This window comes from Chrysemys picta, chromosome 2 (assembly GCF_011386835.1).
Source record: "Chrysemys picta bellii isolate R12L10 chromosome 2, ASM1138683v2, whole genome shotgun sequence".
Taxonomy (NCBI): domain Eukaryota; kingdom Metazoa; phylum Chordata; order Testudines; family Emydidae; genus Chrysemys; species Chrysemys picta.
The window spans coordinates 132,365,212-132,383,619 of record NC_088792.1 but is presented as its reverse complement, the minus strand read 5'-3'; the positions used below and the strand labels follow the sequence as shown (position 1 = coordinate 132,383,619).

The following is an 18,408-nucleotide window of genomic DNA, read 5'->3' as shown; positions in this document are numbered from 1 at the left end:
TGGACTCTGACGATGGGGTATTGTCGACGGCCGCTTCCTTGGAGATGTTCGCGGACAGGGAAGATGAGGAAGGAGATGAGGAGGACGAGGCAGTCGACAGCGCTTTCAACGCTGATTTCTCCGACAGCCAGGATCTCTTCATCACCCTCACGGAGATCCCCTACCAACCCTCCCAAGGCGGTAACCCAGACCGTGAATCAGGGGAAACATCAGTAGGTAAGTGTGTTAAACATTTATTTTGAACAGAATAGGAATGGTATCTTAACAATGGGTTTTTCATGATTAGTTTGACCTAGGCGCTTTAGTTTTTAGTCCTTTCCAGTGCAGCTACTGGAAAATTCTGTCAATATGTCCGGGGATAGAGCAGAAATCCTCCTGGGACATCTCCACGATGGTCTCCTGGAAGTATTGTGAAAGCCTTTGCATCAGGTTCCTGGGGAGAGTGGCCTTATTGCGTCCTCCATGGTAGGAAACTTTTCCGCGCCAGGCTAGCAGCAAGTACTCCGGGATCATTGCCTCGCAAAGCATGGCGGCATACGGCCCTGGTGCTTGCTGGCATTCACGCAGCATGCGATCTTTCTCTGTCTCCGAAATCCTCATCAGAGTGATATCACTCATGGTGACCTGCTTTGAATTAGGGGAATGTTAGTATTGGGACTGATTGCCTGTTCCTTTACATAACTGTAACCGGCCGTTTACAGCCACGCGGTGGAGGTGTGACAGGGGCAGCATGGAGGGATCTTTCCCGGGGACAGCCGCAAGGGGGGTGGGACAGGGGCAGAGTTCATGCTGGCCGGATTGCCGGCAGCAGGAACTGGCCAATGGTAGGAGCATTGCGTGGAACGTGAAAGGAGGGCACTGCTATAAATTAAGCTTTAAGCAGCCAAAAGTCTACGGCTTACCATGTCCACCTGCTAGCCGAATTCCGTTGTCTGGCCCCGCTTGTGTGATCTGTACAGCAAGACCCCAGGCACTCAATGGGAAGGCCGAAAATTTGACCTTGTACTGAGTGCGCATGTGATAGGTGCTGTGCATGGTCTTGTTCATAGAGAGAGACTATATTCATTGTTCACAAAACTGTATCTTTCTGAGGAATTCACTCCCTTTTTCCCATCCCACAGCTGCGAGTGTCTCCCGAGCTACCCCGGCATCCCCCTCCCAAAGGCTGGCGCAGATCAGGCGACGAAAGAGAAGGACACGGGCCGAGATGTTCTCAGAACTTATGGGCTGCTCCTGAGCCGAGGCGGCACAGCAGACCCAGTGGAGGGAGAATATGTCGCAATACCAGCGATCACACAGCGAACGGGAGGACAGGTGGTGGCAGAAAGACCAGCAGGCGACTCAAACGCTGCTTGGACTAATGAGGGAGCAAACAGACACGCTCCGGTGCCTTGTAGATGTTCTGCAGGACTGGAGGCAGGAGGACAGAGCCCCGCTGCATTCTCTCTCTAACTGCCCTCCCCCGCCACAAAGTCCCATCCCCCCCTCACCCAAAGTCCCAAGAAGGAGGGGCGGCAGGGGCCGTGAAAACAGTCACTCCACCCCTGCAGACTGCTCAAGTAACAGAAGGCTCTCATTCCCAAAGATTTGATAAGTCCTTTCCTTCACTCCAAAAGCACCTCACCCAAGCCCCCGTCCCAGTTTCATCCCCTGTGTAGTTGTTAATAAAAAATACGTTTCTGTTAATTACTGTTTCCGTCATGTTCTTTTAGAGGAGAGTGTGTTTGAAGGGGGGGAAGGGGGTTGGTAATTAGAGAGGACAGTCACCTTTACCAGGGTACAGATACGGGGGCAGGTTCAGCAGAAGGTCACACACACATTGCAGGCACTAGGCACCCTGGTCAGTCTGGGAGGTGGTTTTCATGTTCTGTGTGGGGGGGCTATGTGAGTTTGTGGCGGGGGAGGGCGGTTACAGATCTTATGCAGCGGTCCTTAGCCTGAATGACAGAGCCACGCAGCAGGGGATCTGCAACCGCCCTCCCCCGCCACAAAGTCACATAGCCCCCACACACAGAGTCCCGAAAAGGAGGGGTGGTAGGCTCCATTGAAACAACCAGTCCACCACTGCGGACCGCTCTAGGAGCAGGAGCCTGTCATTCCTCGAGTTTAGAAGCGTCCTTTCCATCACTACACCCGCTCCCCACCACAGTCTGCGTCCCAGTTTCAACCCTTTACCGCAAAATCCTTAATAAAGAAAACGGTGTTAATGAACAAAGTTTCATTTATTTTATTTTTAAAGGTGTGTTGGTAACTGGAGAGGATAGTCAACATTAACTGAGTAAAGAAACGGGGGCAGGTTCAGCTTCTGTTTAAATGAACTTAATAGTCACAGGTTACCCTGCTCACTCTGGAACCTAGCTTTCAAAGCTTTCCGGATGCACAGCGCGTCCCGCTGGGCTCTTCTAATCGCCCGGCTGTCTGGCTGGGCGTAATCAGCAGCCAGGCGATTTGCCTCAACCTCCCACCCCGCCATAAACGTCTCCCCCTTGCTCTCACAGAGATTATGGAGCACACAGCAAGCTGCAATAACAATGGGGATATTGGTTTCGCTGAGATCAGAGCGAGTCAGTAAGCTTCTCCATCTCCCCTTCACATGTCCAAAAGCACACTCCACCACCATTCTGCATTTGCTCAGCCAGTAGTTGAAGAGTTCTTTTTCACTGTCCAGGGCGCCTGTATAGGGCTTCATGAGCCAGGGCATTAGTGGGTAGGCTGGGTCCCCGAGGATGACTATAGACATCTCCACATCCCCAAGAGTTATTTTGTGGTCCAGGAAGTAAATACCTTCCTGCAGCCGTCTAAACAGACCAGAGTTCCTGAAAACGCGAGCATCATGAACCTTGCCCGGCCATCCGACGTTGATGTTGGTAAAACGTCCCCTATGGTCCACCAGTGCTTGCAGCACCATTGAAAAGTAGCCCTTTCGGTTAATGTACTGGCTGGCCTGGTGGGCCGGTCCCAGGATAGGGATGTGAGTTCCATCTATAGCCCCACCACAGTTTGGGAATCCCATCGTAGCGAAGCCATCTATGATCACCTGCACAGTTCCCAGGGTCACTACCTTTGAGAGCAGTAGCTCAATGATTGCGTTGGCTACTTGCATCACAGCAACCCCCACGGTAGATTTGCCCACTCCAAAGTGATTCGGGACTGACCGGTAGCTGTCTGGCTTTGCAAGCTTCCAGAGGGCTATGGCCACTCACTTCTGGACAGTCAGGGCAGCTCGCATCTGGGTGTCCTTGCGCTTCAGGGCAGAGGACAGCAACTCACAAACTTCCAGGAAAGTTCCCTTCCGCATGCGAAAGTTTCGCAGCCACTGTGATTCATCCCAGACCTGCAGCACTATGCGGTCCCACCAGTCTGTGCTTGTTTCCCGGGCCCAGAATCGCCATTCCACAGCATCAACATGACCCATTGCCACCATGATGTCCACGGCACGGGGTCCCGTGCTTTGTGAAAGGTCTGTGCCCCTCTCAGACTTCATGTCCTCACCGTGCTGCCGTAGCCTCCTCACCCAATTTCTCAGCATCTGCCTCTGAAAAAGGTGGATGATAAGGTGCAAGGTGTTGACAACGGCCATAACTACAGCGATGATCGCAGCAGGCTCCATGCTCGCAGTGCTGTGGTGTCCACGCTATCAATCACTAGAAAAGTGCGCGAACTGATTGCCCGCCGGCGCTTTCACGGAGGGAGGGCGGAGTGACGGTTGAATGACGACAGTTACCCAAAACCACCCTCGACACATTTTTTTACCCAGCAGGCATTGGGGGCTCGACCCAGAATTCCAATGGGCAGCGGGGACTGCGGGAACTGTGGGATAGCTGCCCACAGTGCACCGCTTCCAATGTCGACGCTTGCCCCGTTATTGTGGACTCAGAAAGTCGAATTACTGTCCTTAGTGTGGATACACAAGTTCGACTTCGTAATATTCGTTCCACAAATTCGCTTTAAGTAAAATTGAACTACTCTCGTAGTGTAGACATACCCCGTCCTATCACTTCCATACCCCTGACTCCTCATGCCAGTCCCATCTTGCCTACCCAATTCGTTTCCACTCCTCAGAATTCTTTTCATAGTCCCAGGGTCCTAATCCAGTCCGTCACTCTCCCCTTCACAAAGGATCCTTTTCCAAATCTCCCCCATCTCCAAAAAAAACTGTGGCTCTTTCCCCTTTTACATTCAAAGCAGTTAACTTCCTCCTCCATGGTGGCTGTGTCATCAGGGAAGGTATTGACAGCACAAGCGAGAATCCACAGCTACAACTGCAGGGAAAGTCCTGCTCAGCACAAATGGAAACTTTAGGGAATTTAGCTGCCAAGCTCCCACATCACCCCAAGAATGTGCAAACTACAATTTTTCAAACGCATAGCACTTGGCCAAATTTAGGTGAATTTTCACAGGCATAGCAAAAGCCCTACTCTATGGCCTGGAGGTGCTAGACCATCTCAAAGGAAAGGTTTCCACAATTTAATATGGGCAAATTGTACTAATCTCTAACCTTGTTCTTGGAAACAGAACAGTTTTGTCTGACATTTTCCAAAGATATTCAGCCTGAGGCTGACACCTGCCTTGGAAAATTTCACTCTGAAGAGTTGAAGTTTGGCAAAGTTTAAGCAACTGAACACAGGATCTTATAATGGGAAGTATCAGGCAGCCTTAAGAGGAAGTAGTATCAGCCCTGCCTATAATAGCTTTTGAGTACAGAATCACACAGTAAGCAGGGAGACAATCTCCTGCCAGTAATACAACATAAAAGAAACTCCACTTTAATCTTATAATTCACAACCCATTTTGTTGGAGCCCTCTCCATCCCTACCTTCCAAAGGCTGTGTAGATGGGTGACACACATATGTGAACTAGCTCCACTCTTATTTTCTCTCACTTGTTAATTTAGTATTTTGGGAAGAAAGAGTTGAGGGCTTTAATTTCTTTTATCTTCTTCCTCCCCTACTTCCTGGCTGATCATCTCGGCATTCCCCAAAAACTAAACATGTTACCCATTTATGGGAGCTGATGTAAGTTCTGTAGCAAAAAAGGGGAGCTTGAAGTTGTAACCTCAAACACTATACAAGGCAGCTGCTCCTATATCTATCTGCTGCCTCAGAATCTGGCAGAGGCTTCCTTGGAAGCACCAAGCTAGCACTTTGCATGCAACTATGGAAACACGGTAGCAGGGCAAGGCCCATGAAGGATCCCGTAACTTTTGGCAGCCCTATTGCTCAGGCAGATTGTGGTGGCCCCCCACAGCACAATTGTATGGTAACTATTGAAATGGATGCATGCAGTTAACACAGGTGAGTTAGGAAACCATAAACTGAATTTCCATATTAAAGTCTCAACTAAAACTTTAGGGCATTTGATTTTTTTAAAAAATATAATTTGATGTTCATCTAATGTTTGGACTTGAGTCAACAACTCCTCAATTCTTCCTATAGAATTGCACATTTAAAGATCTATTTAACAGGTAGGCACCAATGAAAAGGTCTTTTAGATATTAGCTTACACCTTTTGAGATTTAACACACAAATTAACTTACAGTGGAATAGTAACTTGCCAGCCATTTCTCATTTAAGGTCTTCTGAGCAATTTTATTGTACCATTCCCAATATACTACGCAGTACTGGAACACTTTTGAAACAAGCGTATCTTGAAATGACAGCTACAATATTTCTGGAAAACAATAGTGGAGCTGTTGGCATGATTGATAATTTATTTTCAAAACTACCCAGAATCCACACCTCTCAATGTTTACACTATAAATAGCCATTACTGAAGCATAGTGTAGATTATGCTTCAGTATGTCACTTTCCATAGTAGAAAGCTCCTCTGTGCAGTTGGAGCACATGGAAGTTGAAGTTTAGTTTTACTTCATTTATTAGAAATGGGTGACATGCTTAATTATTAGGAAAGTAGCTTTTGAACTTTGTGATTTAAATTTCCCAAGTGAAAGAATTTAATCTTTCCTTCTTAAACTGCAGTAAAACACTGCCGCTGGGTCTCCATTGAGTTTTATCATGTTAGGCTTTAGTTTCTCCTGTGAGGTGGTGTTTCATCATGTGTCAGCATTCAAGGGTATGTCTAAAAGGTATAAAAACCCATGGCTGGCCAGTCAGCTGACAGGCTCAGGCTGAAAAACTGCTATGTAGATATTTGGGCCCAGGCTGGAGCTTGAGCTTTGGGACCCTGTGAGGGTGGAGGGTCCCAGAGCTGACTCCAGCCTGAGCTCAACCATCTACACAACAACTTTTAGCCCCAAAGCCCAAGTCAGCTGACCCAGGTCAACCCCGGCCATGCTGTGGGTCTTTTATCCCTGTGTAGCTGTACCCCAAGTGGCAACAATAGAGAGTAGCACTAATCATTATTAAGATGATCACAAATTTTCATTTTAAAATGAAATACTGTTAAGTAAAAGCAGCTAAAACTACTAGTTTAGAGAACAATAAAAATTAAATGCTCACATAAGGGAAATGGAAGCTTTAAAACAGACCAGCTACAAAAATCCCTAATTCTGCAAAACACTGAAGCATATAAGTAGTTTTATTGAGCAAAGCACTTTAACATACATAATTTTCAGCACGAGTAGTCCCAGTTACTAAAGTTAAGCGCAGATTTAAGTGATTTGCTGAAACTGAGCCAAAATAAAGATAAGAACAAATGATGTAGTCCAATTTTAGAGGACAATGAAAGGGCTGGACTTTCTACATTATGACTAATACAAAATTCTGCAACGAACTGAAAATTAGGGAGGATGAACAGTGTAAAATCACATTTATTATCATGTGAACAAAGAATACTGCATTATTCATGTGCATATTTAATTCCATACAAGACTCCATTTTTAAAGTTTATGTAAATTGACACAGAATTTCCAGTCTGCTGCACTGAAGAGCTAGAGAATCCAGACCACTGGGCATTCAATGGTAAGAGATTCAGCCTACAGGCAACAGGAGGAGTCTGCTGCAGGGACAATAGATGAAGGGCCATAAATAATTTGAACAATAGAACATCTGAGCTATCTTTCTTGACACATCAATATAAAAGGATGTGAATATTTGCTAGGAAACACGTAAGAACATACAATGATGCCTCAAACAACTCTTGAAGCCACAACTGCTAAATGGTACTTTATTGTCTTCAACAACTAGCAGTTACAGTATCTAAAACAAAAAGAAAAGTTGTCAAGAAATAAATAGCTGAAGATGAACTGTTGAGATCCCACTGATTTTTCTTAGTGCAGTGGCTCCATTACATTTTATTCCTTGTTTTTCAGCCTTCATTCTTCAGATTCTCCTGGCCTACGAATATCATCAATCTTTAGAATCATTCTAACCATCTGAGTAGCCAGAGCAATCTGTTGCTTTTTACCAATTAAGGTTTCTATGACATGTTGTTTCTTCATATCTGTCAAAAGAGGGGAAATAATTAGACATCCCCCAAAAGTCAAAACCCACCAAATTAAAGACACATTAAAAGAGCCCGCAGAGAGCAAATCACATTTCAGATTTAAAATTCTACTACCGTACAATCACGCCCTTCTACCAAAACTCAGAATTTTATTCTACATGCATATTATTCCCTTTCAGCTGTTTAGAGATCACAGTGAGGTATAGTGAAGAAAAACATGCCGGTACGAGCAGCTGACTTATTTCTCTGACATTGTGCACTTTGTTTGGCCAGTCAAGTGCTCATGCTACAGCTAAGGCTTGGTCTACACTACCCCCCCTAATTCGAACTAAGGTACGCAACTTCAGCTACGTGAATAACGTAGCTGAAGTTCGAAGTACCTTAGTTCGAATTAGTTCAAACTTACCTTGGTCCACACTCGGCAGGCAGGCTCCCCCGTCGACTCCGCGGTACTCCTCTCGGCGAGCTGGAGTACCGCAGTCGACGGCGAGCACTTCCGGGTTCGACTTATCGCGTCCAGACTAGACGTGATAAGTCGAACCCAGAAGTTCGATTTCCAGCCGTCGAACTTGCGGGTAAGTGTAGCCAAGGCCTGAGACATTTCTTGAAAAAAGAAGACTTCAGGTTTACATCTCAGTCTCAAAAATTGCTTTGAGCTGAAAGTTCCCAACTTGGAGCACAGTATTTTTTTTTTTTTTTTTTAAACTTCTCTATATTCACTAGGGCAACGCATTACATTAATCATGATAATAAGGCACACCAGGAAAACAATGAAGGGAACATGATACTTACAAAAGTAAAGACAATTCCAAGTCCTCATCTGAACTCATTCTACTTATGCCCAAACGTTTTGCTCATGTGGTATAAAATTAAGGTTTTTATTCCAAATTCTTCAAATATGAAGAAGTACTAAGTGATTAATTGATGTTTCAAGAGCATGAATTCAGAAATTCATGTTGTAATAGACAATGGTTGGTAGATAAGCGTTTTTCAAAATAAAGTCAATCACCCAGAAAATCCAAATAATCAATCCCAGTTAAGAGCTCATTTAGAAAAATCTGTCAATAGGCACCCAAATTTGGAGGACATAAACATACATTTGGACACTCACCTGTTTGTTGCAGCCTTGATTTTTTACATGTTGTGGGTGACCACACATACAAGTGAGTTTAACAAGCATTACAAATAATTATTTGGAGTTAAATTAAAACAAAACAAAAATGCTCAGCAGAGCAATAAAGAACTTATGGTCTCCTGAAGGCATCTGATTCAAAACATTTTTACTTTTTATTGTTTACATGTCATAAAATACTCTTAAATTTCTTGGATTAAAGTAAGTAATTTACTATGTGATCCCCTACAATGTATTTTGATTAGTGCTTTCAACCTTGAGGGTCAAAAGGTGACTGCTGATATTTTTAAAAATCTCATCAAGCTACACATTTATTTACAAAGTGAGTAACTTTTAGACCTTTCACAGTGATCTTAAATAACAGGATCCAGATTCTCTTTTCTAACATTCTGACCCCTGAATATTCCCATCTCTTTCCCCTCTAGCATGATTTTTAACTTCATAGAAAAGAATAAATGCAGCTTCCATGTGCCCGTGATAGACTACCATAAGGCACACGGACAACAGTCCTTTATGTAGAAGCTTAAGTACTTTCATCACAAGGAAGTCAACCAGGCATAAAGAAAATTACACAGTATATTTTGTATGGATAAACGTGCCAATACCATGTTATGAGAAACTTCCCACTGTGCCTTAAACTCACTTGTACAAGTTACTACTTTCTTCTCTGAAAAACATGTCTTAAGTAGGAAAACAGCATGGGTGAAACAATGTTGTAGTGAAGATGCAGTCGCATAGGTAGTGGCAACGGAGGCGTGTCGGAGCTAGGATGGTACATACGTACCAGTTTCAGGCGGGTTTGTACTCAGAATAGCTCGACTGTGTCTCCATTGCAGCTGCCTAAACTACACTGCTCTTTATGCTACTGCTAGCTCTCATCAAGCTGCCACAAGCACATGTACACGAGCAGGGGAATCCCATCCCTAGCTCATAGCACTGACCTAGCCTTGGTATTACTTATAAAATAGGTAATATTGGATTGATTTTTTTTTCACAACACCATTTAAAAAAAAAGTTTTAAACTATAATACTGTTCTGACAAAAAAATCATTACTCTTATAATGTTCTGTACCAAAACAATTCTGGGATCCAGTGTTCAGATTATAAACATTCTTAACTCTGTTCTAGTAACCTGAACTGGACATTTGATGGGATAAAGAACACTATTTTCTTAGAGAGAGGACAACAATTTCACACAAGTGTTTTAAGAGAAAAGAATGAAGAAAAAGTTAGAACCATAGTTTACTATTAGATACAACAGGTGTTTTTAACCCATTACAAAAATTACCAGAACATTTAGGGGCCACATTAGTCCAATAATTAGTTGCAAACAAGAACTTCATTATACATAGTAACCTAACAAAGTTAAATTCTTCATAGGACATTTTCCGAAGTCTCTGTAGTACTCATGGTAAGTCTATTACAGCTTTTTACATTTGTTGAGAAATACCTTCCATTTAGCTCCTCTCCACAATATTCACAGCGTATTAAGGATTTCTTACCATTTGTTCCTTTGCGCAAACAATCGATCCCAAGAGCAGGATTGTTTTCTTTCACTTGTCTAGCTCGCACTTCAGTCATAGTCTGTATGGGATTCATTCCACTGTTTTCAGAAAGCGCCATGGGAATGACTTCTAGGGCATCAGCAAAAGCCCTCATAGCATACTGTTCCAAAGAGGGGCACTAGGAGAGTACAAGCTTATATTAGACTGCTGGCAAAACTAAGTTACCACATTGAAACAGTGAAAGAATTTATCCATATACTATAGATACAAGTGTTCCTTAAAAACATGGCCCATCCTACTCAACAGGATGTTTACATGTGGTGCCCACATACTTATATGCATAATACATCCTACATCAGTCTTAAGAACAAACGGCTTGTTTACATGGCAAGCCATTTCACTGTGTGACTCTACAATGCATCAGCTGGCTGCTCAGTAACTTACTGCATTGCAGCAGGGTCCATATGATGAAAGTCCTGGGATGAATGGTGGGAGTGACTGCAATCTTATCATATTGAAATGAGGGTCTAGGGGTAGGGGATGGAGTCATGTGCCACTGAATGCCCCATCTACAACCATAGTCTCCATTCCAGGAGCTGCACATTTTGACCTGGGTAAGGTTACAACCTTTTAAAACCAAACCCTAAGATCTGTACTTGAATTCAGACATGACTGATAAATTTAAGTTGTCCTATTTCATCTGTCAAAAGACAATATCAGTATTGCAAAAGGAACATCACTGATAACAGTATATCAGTCTGGAAAGACAGCTAGCAACCCAATAGAAAATTTCATGCTATCATTTAATCAGTAACCACAAAGTAGTTTATTAAAGCACAACAGCTTTTTTTTTTTTTAAAAAGCACAACAGCTTTTCTTCTACTTTGCTATTTTATGGTGAAGCAGTTACTATGTGAAAAACTAAAACTACATGATGCTGTGCATAAGTGAAAGCATGAAATTCCTTAACACACTTGTTTTTCAGTTACAGACACTAAAGGTTGATGTTTTCCTTGAGCAGGAGAATGATGAAAAAGGTTTTGTTGTTGTTGTTGTTTTTTTACCTTATCTGCTGTTTCACTAACTGCCAAAGCACAAGAGATCTCAGCAGCACCTCCTCCATACACAATGCGGTTATCACGAACCAGGTTCCGGATTACACACAACGCATCATGAAGAGACCGTTTTGCTTCTTCGATAATCTTGAATTTTAGAATATAACAAGTTATGTTACAGTATGTAAAGTTAGGAGAGTCCCGAAAAATCTTACTTCGTCAAGGTTTCCTAATACAGAATCAGAAACTCCACACAGCCAAGTAATATCTGAATAGAAATCTATTGTTGTAATGACCTAGATTTTTTTAATTCACTGTTTTCATGAAACTTTACATTCTGAAATAATCAGCTTTTCAATACTTAGAAATTACACATGCACAGTTTAAAAGATTTTCAACCCTTCACTTGGATGACCAAATCGCTTTTCAAGCCTGGGGTATTTCCAAGAGAAAAACAAGAGTTTTTACACTAAAATATTTATGCATGATAACAAAGGATCATCAGTTTTACTCAACACCAAACAATGTGAATCTAGTGGTACTTTGCACAGCAAGTTGCCACTCTTAACAAGCAATCACTGTTGACTGTCCCAGTCAAGTGGACTAGTGACTTGTTCACTCCCTCTAGCCACACTTCAGATAAGACAGTACAACATTGAGGCTTCTTTTGGATGCACCTGCTGATTTTGCAAGCTGACAGGAATTAGCAGAAGACATGTTCAAACTCTCATTTACATATTGAGCATCTCACCATCTTATTTCCTCCTCTAATGAAGATGGTAACAGCTCTGGAATTCTGACACTGCTCAATAACAAGCATTTTATCCTTTGTTGTTCCAAATGAGATCTCCCTGACAATGCCAGCAAAGCCTAGTTTCTCAGACGTGAGTTCGCAGAAACGAGGAACGATGCGCCCTCCGGTTGCAATGGCAATCAACTACAAGTAAAAAAACAAAGTCATTTTGAAAAGAATTTTTTCTCAAGGGTTTTTTTTTAATTGTGGGACGTAGGTGGAAGAAGGCCAACTTATGGACTAGACTCTGAAATGGATGCTTCCCCTCCTTCAGAGTATTTCAGGGAATGAGTTGCTTCTGCGGAGCAAGGAATGAAATTTTAAACATGGAGTCTTAGGTCACCTATTACCCATCACACTTTTTAAGCTCAATTTTAACTCCCATCCATTAGTTATTATTTGTACTGGGGTAGTGTCTAGAGGATTAAATTGTGGATCATGGCCCCATTGACAGTGGGCCCTTCTCACAAGTGCTATTTTACACTCAGTGATTTAGACTCATGTATATTAGTTGTGCTGCTCTCCTCCTGAAAGCCAGAGGTTCTGCAGTGATCATGTGTTAAATCCTTTGTCAGCCAGTCAAGGCAGATGCAAAATGAAGTCGGAGAGAAGTTTACTTACTTCTATTTCAGGTCCACCAACCCAACGAACAGCAGGCAGCTCATTCTGAAGCAATAAGTGATTTGCCTCGTCATCAAAACCCCACTGGCAAATAGCTAGGTTTGCACCAGTGTCTTTAATCTGAAAGCAATTCCAATATATGTTGCTAAATTAAAAGCAATACAATGGATTTAATTTGAACTCACAAGTACCAAAATACAGTGGATACAAAGGATGACCCGTAAAGACACTAACCATGGAACTGAATTTCAAACTGCAATCTGTTAATTAATTAATTACAGCTATTTTGTTGTTGTTAGTTTGTAATTCAGCTGTAATTTTTTAGAAGTATATGTATGCAAGCAGGTCTGCTTCTTATGAGACTACTAGTCAAATCATACATGAAAAGCAAAATATTTCACTCTTGTATACACCGGTGAAAAGTCATCAGGGATAAATACGTTTATAAACTCTAACCTGTTTCACCATCTCTTCAAATTTCTCCTTTTCATATTTCTGCAGTGCCTTGTAATCTTCCACGGATGTTACATCAAGCTTGTGCTTGGTTTTAGGCTTAGGTGGCTCAAATGGACAAGTGAGAATTGCAATTTTAGCATCTTTAACTTCCTACATGTTAAAATAAAGATTAAGATTAATTATTTTGACCTCAATAATATCTGCACTCTCCCCACTCCCCCACCCCATACTAATAAAGCTATTTTTTCTACAAGCTAGGAAAGAGAAACTTCTATTTTAGAGTACATGAGAGGTGTTCAGATACAGCAGTTAGAGGGGCAAAGAAAAGTTCCTTGATGGTTTAAATAACTACCAAAAAAGACTGACTCACTTTAGGCATCTGTGGATGGCTGAAATCTTTATCCACAATCACTCCTTTAACCAACTGGGTATCTTCCAGTCTCCCTCCCACTTTGCCTTGTACTTTGATTAGCTCAAAATCAACATCTTTGCGTTCCATATCAGCCACTGTCAGTACAGCATTTACAGCAATTTCTGCCATTTGTCTGTTGCAACGATTAATTCTAAATTTAAGCAAAATGTAATGAAGTTAGTTAAGATTGTTCAAAACGTCCCCCCTCCCCAAGAGAACAATTGTCCTAATAGAGAACAAATGTTATTTGAGCTTTGAATGTTTGTTCATTGTAGGACGATGAGAGAAGAGAAGAGGAGAAAAAGGTAGTTAAACTACAAAACAGGAGATAAAGAATTGAATTTGTCTGCCTGTGAAGTGGAGATGGACACCTCTTCTTGAATATCTTACCAAGAGGCAGATTTGGGCTCTCACACTTAACTGATTACAAGTGAGTTATAACCAATAAGGGACCTATAGGGTGCATGCCAAACAACATGCAAGGTACATCTGGGAAAGGACCTCTTTTAATGTGATTACATATACTTGATATATTGGAGCATGGTATAGACAACTGGTGCTGGACCATATGTAGATTTCTGGCTGCATAGAACAAGTTAAACTCTAGATTAAATTCTTTAAGATTAAAGCAAAATGGTTTGATATATCCACTTTAATATGCCCCAAAGACAGGGGAAGGGGAGAGTTGTCTCCAGCCCGACACTAACTTGAACAGTATACTGAGAGACCTGAAATGTTCGTTAATGTAAGACAAGCAGCAAATGTCACAGACTTAACTGCCCTACATTAAGAACAAACAAAATAGTGTTGATCAGATTTACAGTTAAGTCAAGCATCACTAGTAGCTTTTCCTTTGTTCCAATAGTGACAGGAAGGAACAACAGGATTATTTTTGTTTTTAAAAAAAACCAACAATGAGGAGTCCTTGTGACACCTTAGAGACTAACAAATTTATTTGGGCATAAGCTTTCGTGGGCTAGAACCCTCTTCATCAGATGCACGAAGTGAAAAATACAGAAGGAGGTATAAATACATGAAAGGATGGGGGTTGCTTTACCAAGTGTGAGGTCAGTTTAACGAGATGAATCAATTAACAGCAGGATACCAAAGGAGGAAAAATAATTTTTGTTTTAAAGTGTCTGGCAGCCCAGCACAAAAAGATAACTCACACCTGAGAAGGGAACTGAGAACAGTCAATGGTCAATTGATTTGTTGAATACTTGTTTATGCATCATGTTGGGTTACCCTACACTGTGTTTCTTAACTAGTGGGTCATGAACATCAATCAAGGGGCCACGAACATTTATTAACAGTCTAAAGCAAAGGACATACACCTCTACCTCGAAATAACGCCACCCGATATAACACGAAATCGGATATACCGCGGTAAAGCAGTGCTCTGGGCGGGCGGGGCTGCGCACTCCGGTGGATCAAAGCAAGTTCGATATAACGCGGTTTCACCTATAACGCGGTAAGATTTTTTGGCTCCCGAGGACAGCGTTATATCGAGGTAGAGGTGTATCTCTCTCCTCTCCCCATAACCTTTCAAGGTTAAATATTCTTTGTCGGCCTCTCAATATACACACAAATTATATAGGCTTATTATCATCATCACTGATATAAATTAAATGAAAGGAGGTAGTGAAAACCTTTGACTTCAAAGAAGGGGCTGCAAACCTGAAAAGATTGTGAGACTCTCACCTAAAATGCATGCACCACTTTGGGCTGATCTGCATTTGTCAGCAGAAAACCATATTATGCCATCAAATCACTATCCCGGCAAATTAAAGAGCCACATTTCATTAATTAACCCATGATGAGTATCAAATTAACTATCTAAATACCATTTTACTATAGCCAAAAAAATAATCTGCTCTGTCACTACTCTTAATAGAAATAAAGGTAGCAGATAAGGCTATAATAATATTAGCTATTTGTCACATGTGAAATCCATCTAGTGTCATCTTTTCTTTAAGCAAACTATCATCTTTTAAAAGTGAGGGGAAATAACCACACAGAAATATATAAAGGGAAGTTAGGAAGCATGGAAGTGGAAAAGAAGGGAATTAGACAGATAGCATAGAGGAATTTCTGTTGCAGCTGCTTGTCACATCTCATCAAACGTGTAAAGAGAATGGCTTACTAATGTCTCCTCCTAAACCTGCTGCATCAGGGAGTTACAGTAGAGAAATTAACTGGTAATAAAAAGAATCGTGGGTAGCCGTGTTAGTCTGTATCCACAAAAACAACAAAGGAGGCCGGTGGCACCTTAAAGACTAAACAGATTTATTTGGGCATAAGCTTTCGTGGGTAAAAAGCTTATGCCCAAATAAAAATAAAAAGTGACGTTTAACTGTAAGGAAAAATTTCATTGAGGAATGTAACGAATTTTATATTCCAGCTAAAAAAGCCAAACAACTGTCAATGATTTTTCCCAAAAATGCTTTCAAATATGAAACTTTATTAGTTAGGTTTTCCCAGTATAAACTTACACTTTAGAACCTAGAGTTGTCTTTGCAGTCTGGATGAGAGGTTCAATGTTCTGTGGATCGACTGGAAAACTGTCGCTGATTTTGTCTAGATTCTCAATGGCAATGCGTGCAGCCTGCTCATAACCATCTGCTATTCTCATAGGGTGAATACCGCGATCTAACAACTGCTCAGCCTGTTCCAATAATGCACCAGCCAGAACTACAAAACAAAAAAACCAAGAATTACTTTCCTCCATCAATTTACTAAGTTATTTTAATCTTGCAATACGTTGTTAGAGCACCGAAAGTGTGTGTAACAGACCTGCCCTTGCAGGCTTACACTATGCCAGACACAAGTTTCTAAAATTCATCAACAGCTGTTGACCAATCTTAGTGAGGAAACTACCCAATTATTGCTTTTTCTTAAGGAGTGAAGATGGAATTGGAAGAAAACTATTTAAGATATGTGAAAAAATAAATACATGGATGCATTTAATACAAGGGATGGAGTGTCAATACTGCCTGCAAATTAAGCCTACCCTTTTAAAAACAAAAACAAACAGCCCCTTTCCCCTATCCTTCTGCTAGAGAGCCCGCAATACAGGAGCTGCAAGAGAATTAAAATGCTAGCTACTCTACTAGGTTTGTTTGAGATGCTAATTGTTTATTTAAATAACTCTTTAAATAACCTGATTTCAAAGGTGATAGGTTTGAAATGTCTCTTACCAACAACCCCTGTAGTTCCATCCCCAATCTCATCATCCTGCGATTTAGACAACTCTACCATAAGTTTAGCTATCTGATGATCCACATCCATCATACTCAGAATGGTGGCCCCATCATTCGTGACAGTCACCTCACCATCCTTGTCCACCATCATTTTATCAAGACCTAAAACAAGTGTTCAAAAAGTATACAAGTTATAAATAATCAAAGAAACCTTACCAAAAAAAAAAAAAAAATGTTTAAACTTACATTCTCATACTTACCATTGGGCCCCAGTGATGTTCTCAGTGTATTTGCCACAGCCTTTGCTGCCATTATATGAGACTATGAAACAAAAATGCAAACATAAATTCAATCATTATGACATCCTTAAAAATACAATGCTTTGTTAGTAACGCTATGCAAATAAATAGTGAAAAAGAAAGTCCTTTGATTTTAGTTGTTTGCAGGTACACTTATGTGTCAGAGAAAATTAGGTGTCAGTATTTTCAGGGCCTCGCTTAGCCAGTAGCAATTCCCATCTCCAATGTTTTCCATCGGTGCAAATATGAATAAAACTTGCACTGGCAATAAAAAAGGCATAGTAGCCCCCCCCCTCTTTTTAAAACAGCATTAAGTGGGGGTGAGATACAAAACAACTGCTACAGATGATTTTGCTCTATTTCAAGCAGAAGTTAAACTAAGTGAAAATTTATATTATAAATTATACCTAGATCAGGCAAATTGTGTGTGTTGATATATAACTGACATACCCAAACTTTTCCTTCTGCCCTCCCGCTAGCAGATGCATTAAAGGCATCTGACTAGTGGGCTGGACCTTTGCTTGTGAACTCTAACTCTCTCATACAAAAGTGATGATCTGGGAAGGACTTTCGCCAGATAAAGGATTGTGAACATTCAGTCATTCTTTAAAAATCCATTGGCCTTTCAATAGACCATTGCATTGCTAGTATCATCAAACTGCTCAGATTATCCACTAGGATACAACAAGAGCATCCCACCTCTGCAGGTGCAAAACACCAAAAATCCTGGGGTTTTAAAATTATACTTTTCGTCTCCTTCAGCGATGCAACAGGTGAATGATTGAAATGCATCACATTTATTATCTGTGTTACCAAAGTGCTTAGGAGCCCTAATAATGGACCAGGACCCCATTGAGCTATATACTGTACAGACATGGAACAAAAAAATATGGTCCCTCCCAATCATTTATAACCTAAGGACTGGCCTACACTGAAAACTTCACCCGAGGAGGGGGGGGGGGGGGGAAATCGATCCAAGATACGCAACTTCAGCTACGCCAATAGCGTAGCTGAAGTCGAAGTATCTTGGATCGAATTACCTGGGGTCCAGACGGCGCGGGATCGATGGCCGCGGCTCCCCGTCGACTGCGCTACCGCCGCTCGCTCTGGTGGAGTTCCGGAGTCGACGGTGAGCACGTTCGGGGATCGATATATCGCGTCTTAACGAGACACGATATATCGATCCCGGATAAATCGATTGCTACCTGCTGATATGGCGGGTAGTGAAGACATACCCTTAGGGTAGGTCTACACTTACCTCCGGGTCCGGCGGTAAGCAATCGATCTTCTGGGATCGATCCCGGAAGTGCTCCCCGTCGACGCCGGTACTCCAGCTCGGCGAGAGGAGTACGTGGCATCGACGGGGGAGCCTGCCTGCCGCGTCTGGACCCGCGGTAAGTTCGAACTAAGGTACTTCAAATTCAGCTACGTGAATTTGCGTACCTTAGTTCGAAGTGGGGGGTTAGTGTGGACCAGGCCTTAGAGAGGTAGGAGAAAAACCAAGAGAAGGACGCCAAGAGAGAACAACATT

At 42.0% G+C, this 18,408-nt stretch overlaps 1 protein-coding gene across 1 annotated transcript in view; it reads right to left on the bottom strand.

Annotated features, from left to right (window-relative positions):
- Positions 1 to 6,519: 6,519 nt before the first annotated feature.
- CCT5 (chaperonin containing TCP1 subunit 5) overlaps positions 6,520 to 18,408 on the bottom strand; it is a 13,497-nt gene continuing 1,608 nt past the window's right edge. Inside the window, exons 2-11 of the mRNA XM_005303092.5 lie at positions 16,839 to 16,899; positions 16,576 to 16,740; positions 15,871 to 16,069; positions 13,337 to 13,529; positions 12,967 to 13,116; positions 12,511 to 12,630; positions 11,848 to 12,033; positions 11,106 to 11,243; positions 10,039 to 10,219; positions 6,520 to 7,401 (exon numbers count right to left, since the gene is read on the bottom strand). Coding sequence (XP_005303149.1) covers positions 7,274 to 7,401; positions 10,039 to 10,219; positions 11,106 to 11,243; positions 11,848 to 12,033; positions 12,511 to 12,630; positions 12,967 to 13,116; positions 13,337 to 13,529; positions 15,871 to 16,069; positions 16,576 to 16,740; positions 16,839 to 16,899 — 1,521 coding nt within the window. The 3' untranslated portion in view covers positions 6,520 to 7,273. The remainder of the gene's footprint in view (positions 7,402 to 10,038; positions 10,220 to 11,105; positions 11,244 to 11,847; positions 12,034 to 12,510; positions 12,631 to 12,966; positions 13,117 to 13,336; positions 13,530 to 15,870; positions 16,070 to 16,575; positions 16,741 to 16,838; positions 16,900 to 18,408) is intronic.